Here is a 19,265-nt window from a genome sequence, read left to right as displayed (position 1 = left end):
ACGTAATAACTATTATAATAATTAACATTACATTTATACAGCAATGAGGAGTGAGGCCCCTCCCCGGGGCCCACAGCAACACACCCAGAAGCCCCATCGGAAGACAGGGTGGGTCAGCGAAGTACCACCCCCTTCCTTTGTTCGTTTAGTTCAAGTTTTGAGTTTTAGAGAGATCTTGCTTTAAGTCGCGCCCAGGACCAGAGGAGAGCACTGGCCCGTTGCAGGCCTTGTGCCTAGTCCTACTTCGGACCACACCCAGACCGCTTTGGAAGGAGTCTGGCTGCTGAGGAGAAGACATTTTTGGTTGTTTGGTTGTTTGTTTTTTACCTCTTTGTCTAGCATACCCTTGTTTGTTATTTTTGACAATTATTTTGTTATTTTATAATGTTACCACTAATAGTAACCGCTCCCAGACATTTCCCAATTGCGTTCATTCATTTATCAGTCCTTTGGTGAATTATAGTCGCTCGCTAGCCTACTAGCAGCCATCACGTTGTATTTTCCGCCGTGTGTGAAGATGTGGTGTGGACCATAACATTAGTGGGACATATTCACATGCTGAGTAACTCTCCAACAGCCTGTTGCCCTGGTTAGAATGGTCATCAGTGGACTTTTTGGTGAGTAACGCTAACTGTTAGCAACTGCATTTTTAGCACTCGGGTTTAGATTTTTTGGGTCACAGTAATCAGATCAGCCATATGCACAACAAGGAACGTCAGAACAGTAAAAGGAAAGGTCTTTTCACCTCACTCGAAGACATGTTTCTTCTCCATCCCGGTCTTGTGACAAATTCTGTTTCCATCCTGTTAGAATAGCGCAGGACGCTTCATCGCTCAGATATCAACAGAATTTCGAGTGCCAGCATCCTGTAATTACCACTTGTGGCAGCAGAGCCCGCTGCTCATTTGTGACCTGCTCCATCATTATGAGTCACATTGACCCCGAAACACATTTTGAGTTATCTGTCTGACTGTAAAGAGGAAAGTCTCAGCTTTATGGCAATACCAAGATTATCTTTCTACGACACATATTCGATGAGATATGCTCTTTCAAAGTTCGACTGTCATGAAACATTACTTTTGAGAAAAAGGGCATTAAAGATAAGAAGTCATTTTCAGCCATTTTTTGCATTGATTAAAACACATTTATTAAGACTCAAGTCTAAATGAACACAATATGTTTTGGTCAAAAGTGACAACCAACATTTCATAATTTAGCCTACACATACTTTCATACACACATAGTCACGAGCACGTGATGTGCACGTGGCCACGTGCACGCGTATGACCACAAGCAGTACAGTAGTTAGGGCTAGAAGTCCATGTAGAAAAGAATCCAAAATGTATGGAATAAAAATGATAAAACATAATAAAAAAATATACTGTACATATGATATAATATATAGTATATATGTTTATTTCAATATAATAATAATTATATGAAGAATACACAATTAAAAATATTAAATATGGAGCCATGTGCACACAGGTACATGCACAAACTTACAAGTCCATATCCAAACAATAAAAAAACATACTAGAAAATGGATAACATATTAACAAATATTATGTACATATTATGTATGTACAATATTATATAATATTATATATAATAGAAATATAGACATAATAGAAAGACTATGAAATGTGTTGCCTGTACTCATTCTGCTGGCTTCTCCTGGAGCTCACTGTATCCTTTGACAGGGTCATATGGGAGCTGATCTTCTCAAGGAGATCCAGATGTTTCTCATCTACAAAATGACATAAAGGGAAAAGCATAAAGTGAAAAATCAAGTCATCTCAAAGATTTTAAGCTGGCTAAATCATGTTGAATCATTGTTGAATGAGGCCTGATCATTATCATATATAAATAAAGCCCTATATTAATTAACATAGCCTATTCACCATGTGATATCAGATTAATATACAACATATTATTTTACTATATGTTAAGCTATTTCTTTTGCTATTTAAAATGATATCCTCCAAGAGAGACACACCTGAGACAGACAGACTACACACAGTGACACACACATTAGTAGCTGCTATATTCTTTGCCTGCTCTATAGTGATTTAAAAGTCTTTAAAACAAACAGATAAAATAAGGATAGTGTAGTTTAACTATCAGAACTTACCATCAGTCATTTCTTTCATCTGGTCGCGTCTTCTCTCATCTCCTCCGGAGTAGAGAGCGGCGCTGTTTTACAGTTTGCAGCTACACTGGTACTCCCGGCCGGGCGATCTCAGTCTCTTTAACACTGTCCTGATTTAATAACTTTAATCAGAGACACTGTGTGCCATCATCGGCTCAGCCATGAGTGGAATATCTTCCTCCTCGCCTTCCTCCAACTCTCTTTCTCCGTCCTGATCAGCGGATTGAGAGCTAGCCTAGCCTCTAGCGTTAGCAGGGCGTCCGACCCGACTCGGCGCACCCGCTGTCCTCATCACCCGGTGCGGTGAAATAATCTGAATTTAAGTCGGTCCAGTTGTCGTCAGATGTAGCACCTCTAACAAGAATTTAATTTAAAAGTCGAGCAATGTTTTCCTCACGTGAATTCATCTTGTCAAGCCCGTTATCTCCTCTGTCAACCAGCTCTATTGAGCCGCGTCAATACACAGCGGACTTCCGGTAAAAACTTTACGACAACGTTATGTTTAAGAGCTTCAAAACTAGACTTATCATTTGAATTTTACATCGATTCTTACTTTGTATTAAAGCTGAGACTTTATTTATTCAGAAACGCATAAAAAAAAAAAAAACTCAAAACACACTTTTTCATAAAAAAACGTGTTTTTACAAGAATGCGCTGCCGCGACATCCGACTCATTTTGATAGAGCGGGTCACATTTAAAGTAATATGGTCTCGCTTTAAATTACATTGTAAATAACAATTGAAGATTTAATGGGACATTTGACTTTTCCTTTTTTATTATTTTTTGTCATTTACACCTTTATTGGACAGCCGATAGTGAACAGGCAGACAGAAAACAAGGGGAGAGAAAGGGATAGGACATGCAACAAAGGTCCCTGGCTGTATTGGAACCATGGATGTTGCAGTTATGAGGCATGTGCTGCAAACATTCAGCTACTGCAGCACTTTCATTTCTTTTATTTTACAAATTTCCATTCATTTTCTTCATCAAAACAAGAAGAAGGGCGACAGAGAGTATGCTAAATAGGCAACTGTTTGGAGAAAAGTTTTCAACTTAAAAAGTGATACTATGTCAGTGTTGCGTTCTCAGTGCTGCGTTGCACTGCTCCCAAGTGGCCAAAACAATCAATGAATGGAGCTTTCAGCCCTCATCATTGTCCACCTTTCTCTTACACCTAACAAGTATTTATGTATTGTTTTATGTTTTTGATTTATCTGCAAATAGTTTTCTAATGTTTTAATTTGAACTTAATGCTTTATGCTGTATTTCCTTTTAAATGTCTTAATTAGGGTTGTCAAAGTTAACTGAATAATAACCTGTTAACGAAAGTTAGTCTTAACGCCTCTAATTTCTTTACTGCATTAACGCAACTTACAAACATGTCATAGCTTGTCGTGAAGGAAGTTAAATAATGCAATGCTAAATTTTGGCGAGGAAAAACTGGCATGGCCATTTTAAAAGGGGTCCCTTGACCTCTGACCTCAAGATATGTGAATGTAAATGGGTTCTATGGATACCCATGAGTCTCCCCTTTACAAACATGCCCACTTTATGATAATCACATGCAGTTTGGGGCAAGTCATAGTCAAGTCAGCACACTGACACACTGACAGCTGTTAACATGCTGCCATGTTATGATTTGAGCATCATTTTTTTATGCTAAATGCAGTACCGGTGAGGGTTTCTGGACAATATTTGTCATTGTTCTGTGTTGTTAATTGATTTCTAGGTAGTGATGGTAGTGAGGAATGTTAAAATGTGAATTTTCTCTACTAGTACACATTTCCTATTCAGCATTTGTTCACAATAAAAACATTTTCTAAAATTCACCACCGTCTGGATATGGAAGACAATCAGTGGCAGCAGGGTCACATTTTAGGAGCGTCAACGACCCCATGTTGACGCGATGACAAATACAGTCGTTTATGAGATTATTTTTGATTAACAGCTGAGCTTTGACCAAACACCTCCTGAGGATGGGAGGGCTCAGCTGTGCTGCGTCCTGTCAGAAGCCCGGTGTGACAGGAATGTTTCCAGGGACTCTCATTATGCAAAAGGGCCATACACAGAAGGAGCTGTCATGAGGAGGAAGACAACTCTAGGCTCCTATAAATAGCCGTTTAAAAATAGCCTCAGGTTCTAGTTATGACAAGAAGTCTCAGGGCGGCATTTGCTATAATGCAGCTTGATCAGCTTAAAGGCTGACAAGCAGACACCTACTGTACTGTCATCTGCATCCACATGAGCCAACCAACACAGTTTGAAGAGATGGACCCAAAGCAATGCATTCATATGCTTTTAAATTGGCCACATGAATTACCCATGGGTCACCCGCTTTTGTCCAAGAAGTTAATGAAATATGTGAATTCTGTAATTAAGTGGAGTTGTTTGAAGTGTAAACTGCTTCTCTTACTCAACAATGCATGACATCAGATATGCCATGCCAAAAATAATCATTTAAATAAGGGTGAGTAATGTTGTCAGTTTCCAAGCAACACACGCACACGCACACGCACACGCACACACACACACACACACACACACACACATCTGCGTCATTTCCTATCCTCAGAGGGTCGGAGAGCATGTTCAGAGATCCCTGCCAGTTGCGCACAGAGAAGGCTCCGACAGACTCTAGAGTTTTGTTCAGTGGACAGAATAAACCCGGAGAAGGTCTTCTGTTATTAAAAGGAACCGTTTTATAAAGAGAGCCTCCCACGGATTTGTCTCTGCCTGGTTTCATCCATCACACCGGTCACTATCTGAAGCTCTCCCTGGTGAAGGCAGCGGTGAAGCTTTAGTTGCGCATGGAATAAAAAGACAACAGGACCGAAAGAACATGTATGATTTATTCAGTTCAAGACCTTCGACTGGGAACCTGCTTTGTTTGGAGCTGACACACCATGTGCGGTGCACATCAGCTCCGTTACGCGCGTAGATCTCCGGTCACCTGTTGGAGTTGCCCGATGCGCGGCGGTGAGCTTCTTTCACGCTTTGATTTCATTCTAACGGAAGGATCGACTTGAACACAGCGCTTTATAACAGATGATCGATCCGTCCTCCTCCTCCGGTCTGTCTGATGCACTGAGTCCCGGTTATGTTGTAGGATGAGCGCGGATCTGGAGCGCGTTTCGCTCAACACATCGGTGACCTCGGCCGGCCCGGGCGGCCGCGCGCTGTCGGCGAACGTCCGGAGGCTCCACAACGCGCTCAACCTGCTGCTCAGCGACCTGGAGAGAGAGCACTTCATCCACTGTCTCAATGTGTACCACGCCAAGCGCAACGTCTTCGACTTGGTCCAGACTCTCAAAGTGATTCTCAGCACGCCCGGTAAACGCCAGCTGCTGCCCATGCTGCGCCTGGTCATCCCGAGGTCCGACCAGCTGCTGTTCGACCAGTACACCTCCGAGGGACTCTACCTGAAGACCGAGCTGCTGCCCAGCAACGGCAGCGCGGAGGGCTTCGGAGACGGAGGAGACTCCACTCTGCAGAAATATGTCAGCTCTCTCCACGAGCAGCCGCTCACCTCCTCCGGCTGTCCAGACGGCTTCACCTCCTCTGGCTGTCCGGACGGTTACAGCGCCGCCGCGGAGCTGTCGGCCTCCATGGCCCCGCCGTTCTTCCAGCTTCCCTTTGGAGAGGTGCGTAAAGTCAGCCTGACGCGCTCCAGGAGCCACGAGGGTCTGGGCTTCAGCATCCGCGGCGGCTCGGAGCACGGAGTGGGGATCTACGTGTCCCTGGTGGAGCCGAGCTCTTCGGCCGAGAGAGAGGGACTGAGGGTCGGGGACCAGATAGTGACCGTCAACGACATGATGTTTGACCATGTCACACACATAGATGCGGTCAAGGTAGGATTTTATGCATGTGTGAGCGTGCGTGAGTCTGAGCGCTCATCTCATAGGCCTAATTACTTGTAAAACAACCTCAGGTTAATCTGCATGAGAGGAAGAATCCAATAACAGTGTGTGTGTGAGCCTGCTCATGTGTGGAGGCTATAGGCTATTTTTGCCGACTCTCTCTCTCTCTCTGTGTGTGTGTGTTTGTGTGCGTGTGTGTGTGTGTGTGTGTGTGTGTTCCAAATGTACTGCTTCAGGCAGAGACAACATGCATTAAGCACTAGGCCATGCAGTGCTGCCCTAAAAAACAACAGTAGCTTGTGACAGTGCCTCCTCTGAAAGCTGCCTCCAGTCCAACTACTTCCTTTTTTATGAATTCTTCAACTAGACTATGCAATGCTCTGTACCAAGCTGGAATCAAATGTTCATGAGCAGATGGAGTGAAGGCCTTTTTCTTTCTTTCTTTTTTTAAAGAAAACAACAGTAAAATGTTTTGATGTCACAGACACGGGGATCCTTGAGATTTGGGAACAGCATGGGAAGGTTTTAGCCTATTTGTTGAAGAATTTGAATGAACTACACTGGATGCACAGATAGTAGAGATTACAGTAGGCTACATCTATTACAGTCAGTATTCTACACTCTGTAATGAAGTTTCAAATGAATTAGCCTACATGTTAAAGGTCAAACATATATTTAAAGGATCAGTTCACCCAAACATATTTTCACTCTTATCTAGTGGTTTCTAGTAGTGCTGTCAAAGTTACCGCAATAATAACGCATTAACAAATTTGTTTAAACGCCACTAATTTCTTTAACGCATTAACGCAACTTGCAATTTTTAGGTTGTACCAGGCTCAGTTTTAAAGCTGGAGTGAAGATACTGGCATCTCATCATATGAAACTAGAAAACATAATGAATCCATTGGTACCAACCATGTCATAGCTTGTCAGGAAGGAGGTGAAATAACGCTCCGAAGTTACACTAAATTTTGGAGAGGAAAAACGGTCATGGCCATTTTCAAAGGTGTCCCTTGACCTCTGACCTCCAGATATGTGAATGTAAACGGGTTCTATGGGTACCCACGAGTCTCCCCTTTACAGATATTGCCCACTTTAAGATAATCACATGCAGTTTTGGGTTAAGTCATAGTCAAGTGAGTTTGCCATGTTATTATTTGATATTATATTATATATATTTCTTTGCTTTCTTTTTTGTTGCTTTTCTTCTTGTAGTTCTTTCTTTTGTTCTTCGTAAGTACCCAGTACTTACAAAATACTTACAGTATAAGTATTTTCTCCAATACCCTGTAGGTAGCCTACCCATACAAAAAATACTTACAGTATAAAAGATTTCTCCTTTCCTCTAAAATACCCCATCGGTACCCAGTACTAAAATGCTTTCATTATAACTTATTTTTTCCTTCAACAACAACAGTTTAATGTAAATAATATAATAACAACCTTTTTATATTCCACCCCACTAGGGATGTCACGATACCAGGAATCTACTAGTCAATAGCAATACCAGTGAATTTCCACGATTCTCGATACCCAATTCGTTACCATGGTAAAAAGAAATGGAATATGATGAGACTTTATTCCTCAGGTATAGCTCAATGACTGTAAGAAAACAGCAGAGGCTGTACACACACACACACACACACATACACACACACACACGCACGCACGCACGCACGCACGCACGCACGCACGCACGCACGCACGCACGCACGCACGCACACACACACACACACACACACACACACACACACTCTCTCTAAATATCCTCAGATTGCAAGCAGTAGTTTAAATTCACTGACATGGTGACAGACCATTAGACCACTCAATATTTATTTAAAATGCTAATGTTATATATATTTATGACGGATGACACAGACCGGTTAGGACGATAGCCTACTACTACGAGCTATGGTTACATTACGTTAGCCAAAACACGGTAGCCTTCAGCGTTTTGCAATTGCAAGCATTGTATGGAACATACTTGGCTACAAAACAATGCCAGCGGTCCAGACAAAAATAATGGTGACGTGTAGGCTATATCGGGATAAAGATAACATGTGTAACAAGTCTTTTTTTTTTTTTCATACTTTATTTTTGCCTTTTTCTAGGTTGTTTTCATATATGCAATTTACAGTTCGTAATTACAATAGTTTATAAACCATTTTTTTAAGTAGTTGAGCTTAGCGACGAATACAGTACGTACACTAGAGAAAACAACTTCAGCATTCAAAATTGAAATAAAATTAAGAAAAAATAAAAATAATAATAATAAGAACAATAAAAGAAAGAATAGAATAAAATAAAATAAAAAAATATATAATATATATACAAAGAAAAGAAAGTAATAACAATAAATTAAATAAACAAATAAGTTAATAGAAAAAAAAGGGGTAAGAGAAGCGCAGAGATATAGCAATATCGTTTACATGGGAACACATGCGTCCGCCTTCACATGTCAGGTCACCTCCAGACATATGTATATTTTTCTTTCTGTTAGACTCCATCTCTTCTCAAAAACATCCTCCATATTCCTTATTTTGTGAGTTCCCTTTTCCATAAATTTTACTTCTTGGATTAAACTTTTCCATTTTATAAAATCTGGGGGTTTAGTTTGTTTCCACCCTTTTGTTATTTGCTTCAGTGCTGTGATTCTGAGTATTCTAAATAAGTAATGTTCATCTTTACCGAGACACTAACATATAGTTGTTAATTTAACATTAACATGAATTAAAACTCACTCACCTTGAATTCTGTGAACAGATCTGGATGTCTGTCTTAGAGGTGCTTTGCTAAATTGGAAGTATTTCATGCTTTGGTTTGAAAAGTACGACGGCACCGTTTGCATATTGGCTTTTGCGAATCTATTATTACTCCTTGATGATCCGCCTCAAATGCAAAGTACTTACATACCCGAGTCTTGTTTGTCTTCTCAGCGAGTCGAGGCGGAGCTAGTGCTGTAGCTGCACTTGTTGCCATATTTCACGTGTATTTTTTTTTTTCCCCGTACTGTTATACGTTCTTCCTCTTCATGACACGGCAGATGAGAACACTTGTAAGTGTATACTGTATGCTGCCCCCATCAGATGCGGAAAGATCGCATCTCCAGTACCTCCGGTACCGATGACAGATTACAGGCATCATACGGTAACTTCGGTACTGTAAAAGAAAAAGAGTACCGTCACGTTTTTAGAATTTTGGCATTGACTTGGTACCGAAGTATCGGTTCTTGTGACATCCCTACACCCCACAAAATGGGGTAGGACATGAAATAATATGCACGGGGCTATAAACATAAGCTACAGGGCTAGCAGGCTAACAGCAGTATTCCACAAGTTGAGAAGTATACAAACTATTATATAATAATAACTAAATATTTTAATTTTGTCACCTTCTGTGATGTCCCTGCACTCACAATGAGGTTTCTTTGCCCATTTTAGAAGGGATATTTTAGGAGCTGACCTGTGCGAGAGCGCCAGCCACTTTAGTACAGATTTAATTTAAGAGGAAACACAATGATATGACTTTGATTATTCTTCTTGATGCAGATATGATGTGAGAGAAGGAAAAGCATGTGGGAGGAAAGATATTTAACAGAATAGATGAGACAAAGGTCTCAAGGCAGTCAAGTAAATGTGTTGCTCAGTTGTTGTCACCATGTCTAAAAATACCCCTTATGATGTAGGCTACTGTTTCAAGACATTATTATTTTATTTGCCACAAGTATTTGGACTGTCTGCTTTTTTATGACCTTGCAAGCTTTTCTTACTGTCAGACTAGACTCTACCTAAAACAATTTTCAAACAGAAAAAAACACTTTTTCTGGAGGCTGAATGGCTCGGTCCTTGGGTGACGTCTTATTTAAGAGTAAATAAAGTGTCTTTTTCCACCTGTCTATATATACAAGGCTTTATTGAATCAGTCCAGCATGAGGGGAAAACAAGGCAAACAGCTCCTTGTGTTGTGCGTTGCAGCTTATTTTGTTCACCCCATCAGACAAACGGACAATCCTGGATATTTGAGGCATATAGAGGCAGTTGCTGTTTTTGTCAGAATAGCTGTCAGGTTTTTTTAATAGAAGGGCAGACATTGCACAGATCTTTTGGTTAGGTAAAGTTTAACATAATACACCTAATTCTCTTTCTTTCTGAGAGTGAGTTGAAAGGATGGATATCAATCTCCCTGTGTGTGAAGTGCTGTAGTAACTGGATTAGCTATGCCCCCAAACATTTTGACATTGGAAAAAAGTTGAAACAACGTCTAAACCTAGATGTCGTCATGGGGTTGAAATATATAGTCAAAATGAAAGTTGAACCAACGTCAGGTCGCAACGGCGACGTCTCAAAGTGCAGTCATCAACGTCTCTACAACATCGGGACACAATGTAGACGCCGTCTCAACGTACAGTCTTCAACTTTTACAAATTATTCAATCTATGTATCCTGACATGTTTTGTGAATAACTGTCTTGCAAGAATTTCACCACTTACGGTGACATCAGGGCTAAGCACAACCACTCAATATTCAAGAATTACTGTGCACAACATCTGTTCAGAATAACCGTGTAATGTAAAATAATAATCAATTACATATTACAGATATATTCATTATAATACACATGCGACTATATATGAATTAATCAAAAAGACTATCTCATAGAAAGTCCAAAAGTCCAGTGTAACCATGCTTAGTCGTAACTCACTGTTACTGCATGTTCAAGCAACCCCTCGACTCTGTCATTGTGTGGAGAATGATGAGCGGGAGGCTCTTTCATCCATTTATTATCTCAATAGGAACAGAATATGTAATGTTTCTGGTCAGTCATACAAATGGCTCGTTACAGGCAGCTCCCACATAGACACCAACACAGTCCCGCGGCAGTTCGTGAAATGGTCACAAGATTGAATCTATTTGATTCGTGTATATAGACATGAGAAGAAGAAAATGATTTCCCTTTTTTCGTGACACTTCACTTTCAACAACATATTTTTTGTGTGTTTTCCTACAAAAATCCAGCAACAGGTGACCCGTGTCAATTTCTGCTCCAGTCTTTTTAAGATAAAACTACTTAGTTAGGTTTAGGAAAAGATTGACTTGGTTAGGCTTAGGCAACAAAACACTCTTTATACTTCCCGGTTCACAATTACGTGGATTACATAAAAGTTGATTTTGTGCTGACCATCACTAAATAAATGGGAAATTTGTGTCTATGTACATGATTCAATACATTAAATTTCATGACTATGTCACAAACTGCTGTGCAACTGGGCTGCAGACAAACACTACAAAAAAACAGCAGGTTATTTTAGTGCAGAGGCTAGCTAGCTAGCTAGCTCAGAGATTGCATTATGCCTTTATTTGAAAATTTTAGCACTTAAAAAGTATAAATACCCACTCGTAACTCTTCTCATTAACATTTCCATAAATCGCAGTGCACATTATGTTCACAACTTACCGATAAATGTGTAAAGAAGCCTTCGTCGTGTGCTGTCTGCGCTGCTCGAGTCAGCCGTGGCTTCCATGAGTTCTCTTCGAATGATGAAGACATGCGCAGTAGATTGGAATTTGTACTTGGGTGGACAATAATTCTATATAACTTTATATCGCTTATTATGCAGACATAACTTTCAGTTTGTATATAAAAGTTCTCTATAAAACTGTTAGTGTTTGAATTTACACTCAATAACATTTTAAATTATTGTAAGTCCAGTTGTTCTGTGGTTTAGGTGCAACCTGGATGTCATTTCAACCCACTTCACGTGAGAGATTGTGTCATACCTGCTGTCAACCCCCGGGTCGATGAAATGTGTGCTGGGTAGCCGCGACTATCAGAAAAGATTTGGTGAAGCCAGGAGTGTGTTCCAATCCACGTACTTCCAGAAGTACACTTCAATGTAGTGTACTTTGTGCACTCTGTACTCACTTAGGTAGTGCGTACATTTTAGCGGGGTAGGGTCGTCTCAAATCAAATACTCTGCGGCGCACTGACCGGAAATGACGATCGCAACATTTGACCGCGGCTCGCTACCCGCCAAAATATCTTCTGAAAAAAAATGAAAGCAGAGTAGAAATTACGTTTCCAACGTCGTCGCCTACGCCTACGATGTGTCCTCCTGTTGGCTGAAAATGCACCGGTATGTTTACGTATTGTATTGTTTTATTCTGTTATCTACGTCTGTTTGAATAGTGGTTGTGGCTCCGCCCCTTCCGCTACGTAGCCAAGATGGCGACAGTTGAGTGTGGAAAGTGTCCAGCGTTCCACACTCAACGATCTGACCGTTTTGAGTACAACATCCGGGTACTTTGAGTGCACTGCATTTTGCCGTACTTCCCAGTGTGAACGCACTTATGCACTCAAAGTAGTAAGTGTAGGTACAGAAGTACGTGGATTGGAACACACTGTTAATCTATAGAAAGGGGGTGCCAGATATGGTAGGTTAGCACAGCTTTTGATATCTGTACAGGCACAATGGTACAAAACCTGGCAACCTCACTGTGATGACAAAAGTCTGGGAAGTCACTGCACTCGGCTATTGTTCTTTCAAGAAATAATTTTAGCATGTAGCTAAAATCATGAATTGTTGTTTTTAAATTTCTATTTGTACACAGATTAAAGAAATGAGGTAAAATGCGTTAATTAGTGAGCTTTAGAGGTAATTGTAGGTAGAATTTTGAACTGGACAGAGCCAGGCTAGCTGTTTACCCCTGCTTACAGTCTTTATGCTAAGCTAGGCTAATCACATCCTGACTCCAGCTCTTCATACACAGACTTGAGATTGATATCAATCTACTAATCTCACTCTCGGAAAAAAAGCAAATATGTATTTCTCAAAATGTGGAACTATTCCTTTAAGGTAAAGGATCATATTGTTTAGTGTGATATCACTTTATCAGAAATGGCCACAGAAAGACACCTGATTCTATAAATACATTCAACAAAACCATCTCTTTCTTCTTCTCTCTTGATAAATGTAGACAATATTGTCCAGCTTTGTTGCAGCCAAAATAATCTATGTTTACTGTTTATCCATAATTATACATAGCTCCCCTGGGACAAGTGTGCCGTTTCATTATTAGACTCCATTAATATTCAGAGGCATGTGAACGTGTGAAGCTAAGCCCCTGCTATAGGCCGGGGCTCTCCCCTTGTTGCAGGTCCAGATCCCCGCTCTCATCAAGAGCTGAGTAATTCATTACAGCTTTTAATGAAGCTCCTAACATTTAAGGCCTTGCGCCAAGGAGCTTTGCCTCGTCTGAAGCACGACTTCAAAGCTGTTTACCAGCAGGGTGGTAAAGGCCGGGAAGGTAGCCGCATACACAGAGGACCTCATTTGTGAAGATAAGTGTATTTAATCTACAACAGTGTTGTGGAGAAATACTTGTGGGAAATTAATGAGTGGACTTGCCCTGAACACGGTAGGATGTTAGGCTTTATTAAAAGTAATTAAATAGGTTCAAGTTACTGGAAAGTTAAGATTAGAGAATTATTATTGGAGAGGAAGATTCACTATTTTATTCACTTTAGCTCTGGGTATAGTGACACCACAGTTTTACAGTGCAGTCCAGTGGTGCAGCGACCCAAATGGTCAGTAAAGTGTAGTGGGTGGAGCTATTTTTGGCGCCCCTAGTTCCTGCAGTAAAAATCTCATTCATTTTTCCCATGAACATTGTTATGTGACTCACAGTTGGAGCACGTCCAACACTTGGATCGATATGAAACTCTCCCAGTTAAATCATCAGCACAAAATATGAACAACTGCGTTAGAAAATATCTGGTTCTTTGACAAAAAAAATTAAAGCTGGACATAAAAACTTTGGAGAAGTTAGCTACGACTCCCAAGGTTCATAACGGAAGGATTCTGTCACGTGTGCCTCTAATGGCAGGAAAAAAGCTGAGTGTTGAGAAAACTGACAACACGATTTGCAATTAAATCAATTCAGTTTTACATTTGTGGTCAATTTTGGATGAATTATGAACTATATCCGGGTCACATGTTAAAAAATTAAATAATTCAATCAAATGGGAATGCAGAATGGAGAAAAACACTTCCAATAACAGTGCCCCCTCCCACTTCGCAGCTCTATAGGTTTTTAAACAAATCCCCACTTGAACCTTATTAACTAAATCACTTATGTAGAAGTAAAAGTGAAATTTAACACCACTGAAATTGTTACAATTGTCTATTGCATTGTAAAATTTGCTTATACGACAAGCATGGTGCTGTGGGTTAATGTTGAAAGAGGAAGAAGAAATGCTTTGCAAAATCTGCCAGTTTAGGTCATATTGAAGGCCCAGTCTTTCATTTTTTGGACCAGATAAATAAGAGATGAATTAACATTAACACAACTGAAGAGTTGTCTCTATAATTTGAAAAGTCGCAACGTTAGCGCCCTCTAATGGTAGTTGCATCCACTTCCACAGCTATTTACGCCTTTGCAAGTTGAGTCAAGCCAACGCCGACCTGTTTGAATTCAGGCATGCTATTTGATACCTCCCCATGCTGCAAATCTCAAAGAAGCTTATAGACTGCACCGATTTTCACTGGGACCGTCTCATTTTTCAACAAACAAAAACTACACATTTCAACAATTGAAACATGCTATAATCTCATTTAACAAATTACCATAAAACTGCAATTTTTTTTTTTATTTGCTTCAATTACTGAACTCAACTGCATACATTCAGGACAGGCGTTGTGGGATATATTTTCTGTGATTGTGCATAACCGATAATCAATCAACGTATTAAGTAGTTCTAGCAGGAAATAATTGCCTCATTTACCACTTAGGTTTGGTTTCACTGCTTATATTCTATAATATCTATAAACAGTGTTAGAGCACTGACCTGTGCTATTACTAGGGATGGGTATTGTTAAGATTTTAATGGTACTACTAATTACTGATACTGCTTATCAATCCGGTACTTTAAAAGGTACGCTTAACGGTTCTTTTAGTTGTTTTCTAAGAGAAAAATTTAAACAAATTAACAACCGAATTAACATTGTTTTATTTTGTCATATATATACTGTATATATATTAGGGCTTACCCAAATGCTTTGAAGCCTCGACCGTTGCTATGGTAATCAAACTCCAAATCAGTATTCGAATGCTTCGTTTTTTTTGTTTATATATGTATATATATATATCCCAAGATAGCCCATGAAATAAGGAATAATCCGACTGTAGCCCCAGGGCAATTTGTTCTGCCCCTGAGTGCCATTGTGGCTGGTTTCCTGGTCTACTACCAGTTTCCTGGTGGTTCTGCTCAGAATAAATATGTTTTGGTTAATATTTACATGTTCAGTTCAATATACACATACAGTATGTTGTGTCCCTTTAAATAGGCTGGTTGCAGTGTACTTGGTGAGCATGTGGTTTACTTTGAGTTCAACCTACGTGTTTAATTGTATTATAATTGGTTGTTTATGTGTCATGTCACTTTACCTGGTTGTGATTGGCTGTGGGGCGGGACTAGCGAGGAGCGGGTGGTCGAGCGAGAGAAGTGAGGGAGCGGCGCAACGGAGAGGTTGGAGAGAAGCCAGTGGAACGAAAAGAGATGTAGTAATTAGAGATTTATGGTTTAAAGTGTGTTTGTAAGTTATAGTGCTGTAAAAACTAGAGCCTAGGAATGCAAGCCAGCGAAACGCCGAATGTATACGTTGCGAGTAGTTAAGTGGCTATCAACGCAGTAGCTGATATTGCGCCGTTAGCCTTTCCAGCTAACTAGCCAAGCTAACTACCGCCGAAGGACACTCTGGACTGCCCAGATAGCGCTTCAGGTGACCTGGATAAGGCCTGGTAGCTCCTCTGGCAACATGCGAGAAAGAAGGTTTCACCCATCGGACTGCCATGGTCAGCTATCAGCCTTTCTAGCTTTTTGCACTACTCTTGGAGGTGCAACATTAGGACTCTGTGATACAAACTCTGCTATGCTAACGTGAGTACTCAGCTTTTATTTGGCTGTTAGAGCGAAACGGTCTCAACTGTTTTTGGCCACCACGTTCCCAAGCATCAGGCCTGCAACGGGGGTTGTTTTCATTAATGGTCCTTTTCTGTTTGCTGGCTTGTGTGTTTGTGTGTGTGAGAGTGTGTGTGTGGGCCCACCAGGTTATTTTTGGTGAAAGTAGAAGAAACCATAAGAGTTCATTGCATATCCTTTGGTACTGCTTTATGTTATTTTTGGCTAGACCAAGTACATTAAAGGGTGACATATATGCTAGTGACCCCAGAAGGTTAAAGGAACATAGAAGATTGACTTGGGTTAATACTGACTTGTTTACCTCTGTCAAAGGTCAAAGTACTATTTTCTTGGTATACTATTATTGAGAGTATTGTGAACCTTTTTTATTTTACATATTTTTGATATCATTACCTTTTAGTTAATAAATTGAGTAAATTGTTGGGGACATATTTGTTATGTGATTTTTAATGGTATAAACATAATCACAGTGCAGTCACATAAAAGAAATAGGGAGGAAATAATGATGGGTTATTAAAATAAAGCAACAACAGGAATAAGGGTTTAACTAAAGCCAACCTGGGAATTAAGTTTTACGAACACAGGGCGCTACCTTTATAAAAAGGTGCAGAAAGCGTTACGCTACAATATTATTCATTATTTATATTCAACATTAATTATTATTAGTTATTCTCAGATGGATATCGCTGTTAGTTATGGGTAGAGGTGGGTGTGTGTACAGTAGTGCGGCAGTGGCACTTTCCCGAAGCTTCAAATACCTTTCGAATATTTCTCACCGAGGCTTCGAAGCCCAAAAAATGGTATTCGGAACAGCCCTAATATAAACATTCGATTAGGAACTGCAACACCATTGGGCTAACACAAGACCCTTTTATAATACTAGATCCTAAAAAATTAATGCAACATGTTATATACTGACTGTGAGTGTTACCTAAAGCTCTTGGACTCCACTGTTGTAAAGGGGTTAAGGCCTTTCACTATGAACTGGGTCACAGCTAGGTGGCACTCATTCACCCTCTCCTCAGTCATCCTCCCACTAGCTGCAATCGTGAAGGGCCTTTGGGCTTGTCTTTGGCTTGGACCAGCGATAGTAGAGGGAGGAGTGGGTTGGTTCATTGTAGCTGAACAAAAAAAATTGAGTGTCCAGAGGATGCTCTGAGCGCTCTGAAACTAGAACTGTGAATTTCCAATAAGTTTTCTTTCTTGGTCAAACCTCCCATGCATTTTCCCATGGCTTCATCTTATTAAAAACTGTACCTTTTTCTTTGGTTAAGTTTTTCCTTATCCGATGAGAGTGTCGCACTGTAAAGGTCAGAGGGTGTCGTATCCTGTACAAATTGTAAAGCCCCCCGAGGCAAATTTGTGATTTGTGATTTTGGGCTGTACAAATAAAATTGACTTGACTTGACTACAGTGTCAGTGCTCTAACACTGTTTATAGATATTATAGATGTAAACAGTGAAAACAAACTAAGTGGTAAATAAGGCAATTATTTCCTACTGGAACTGGACTTGATACATTGATTGATTATCGGTTATGCATAATCACAGAAAATATATCCCACAGCGTCTATATGGGACAATCCTTTCGCACAAAAGTTGTATATAAATTAGGCTATCGAAACATCACATAATTTACGAATCATTCTTTTGTTCTAGCTCCAAGATGTTCGTTTTACGGCACCCCAGGATACGGCTCCTGGCTTACTGACACAACATCTCTCTTTATCCTCTTAAAAAACACCTGCCCGTCAGCAACGAGCCTATTTGGCATACCGAAGAGGACAAGGGGTGAAAACCTACTTATTTACGTAACAAATGCACTTATTTTAACCCAAGCCATGATCTTTTCCTAAACCTAATCAAGTTTTGTTGCCCAAACCTAAATGATGCAAAGGGGCACCCAGTGCGTTAAAAAGTGACACCAAGGGGTCCTGACCAGTCCACATGTGACAAGTTGGGATGAAAATGTGTCGGTAATTCTGAGGATATACACGTATCGCAAAACAGCGTGGAGGCTAGCTTGACCACAGTTATCTCACTTTGTAGTCCACCCCTCTGAGAGGCATGAAAGAGAGGAGTCTGACAATATAAAATGATTCTATTTATCATGAAGGCTTTTTTTTTCGAATGTCTGATATGAAGGCAGTGTTTCCATATCACTCTTGTCTTTTTTCTGTATACTATCAGCATATGTTTTTTTCCCGAACAAGGATAGAGCTCTGTCGTGAAATTGTCAAATCTATTCTATTACATTGTCTATTAGAAATATCAGTCTGAAAGCCTCAGTATGCTTCAACCAAAGTGCTTGTTAGCTCGTCTAACTGCATCTGAAAGAGGTTTTCCTAGGTCATAAATGTTGAACCTGATCCAAAATGGACCTGCGGAAAACCTTTCCTGAACATAACATGCAGAAATGTATTTCTAATAAAGTGGGACCTGTGCTGAAAGGGGCCCAAGGATAACTAGACTCAAAAATAACAGAGAGAGAACACCAACACTGGCAGAAGCATATTGCAGCCACATAAGAAATGAGCAACAAAAAAGTAAATAAAGTCCTAAAGTCCTAAGACAGAATGTAAAGTCATAGACACTAATTCCAAAAGTATTTTGTTTATATGCTTAAAAGAGAAATTTATAGAAAAAAGGCCCATTTTCCCCTCCTGCACCACCACTAAAACAATCTGGGTTATAGACCAATTTACCAATAACACATTTGTTGTGTAGAATGGATTTTGGACCCCATAAGAGAACTTGGACAGAAGTCTGCAAAAGTTCAAAAACAGCTTCATTTGAGATATATGTGGATAGAATTGATCCGGGGATTGCAATGGAGCGCTGCAGGCTGAGGGAGCTGAGTCGTTGGCTGGGAAGCAAAGCCCCCAGGAAGACACCGGGCCGTGAATCAAATGTTCGTAGTGGCCAAACGGTGGTACTACAACTTCTGTGTCCGTCACGTGATGCCATAGAGCCAAAAAATATTTTTTCTCATAGACTTACATTCGGAAAGAGACGTCTAACTATTTTTTTTTGAGGTATCAACTACCCAGTATGAACACTCTTATAGCCCTTATTTAAATCATTAGGTCCTAAAAGTTCGAATCCCGAGTTATTTCCCTTCCTCCGTTCATGTGAATGAGCCCGAGACCGTGGCTGGAACGAGGGCTAGGAGGCGGGGTTAAAGGAAATGCTACTGCGCCTGCTCTATGGGCGGTAAGTCAGAAGGTCGCCTGAAGATCCGGGTACTTTATCACTCGGCCATTGGGCCATTTTGGCTT

At 40.3% G+C, this 19,265-nt stretch overlaps 1 protein-coding gene across 2 annotated transcripts in view; it reads left to right on the top strand.

Annotated features, from left to right (window-relative positions):
* The first annotated feature begins 4,664 nt into the window (after positions 1 to 4,664).
* The window catches only part of LOC141768774 (whirlin-like), a 111,015-nt gene continuing 96,414 nt past the window's right edge, over positions 4,665 to 19,265 (top strand). Inside the window, exon 1 of one of the 2 annotated variants that reach the window (XM_074637122.1) lies at positions 4,665 to 6,001. In XM_074637122.1, the coding sequence (XP_074493223.1) occupies positions 5,261 to 6,001 (741 nt within the window). In that variant the 5' untranslated portion in view covers positions 4,665 to 5,260. The remainder of the gene's footprint in view (positions 6,002 to 19,265) is intronic. The other variant, XM_074637123.1, reaches the window with a different exon arrangement.

Source organism: Sebastes fasciatus, chromosome 6 (genome assembly GCF_043250625.1).
Source record: "Sebastes fasciatus isolate fSebFas1 chromosome 6, fSebFas1.pri, whole genome shotgun sequence".
Lineage (NCBI taxonomy): Eukaryota > Metazoa > Chordata > Actinopteri > Perciformes > Sebastidae > Sebastes > Sebastes fasciatus.
Note: the sequence above shows the minus strand (reverse complement) of the source record. Positions and strands in the feature narration are given on the sequence as shown.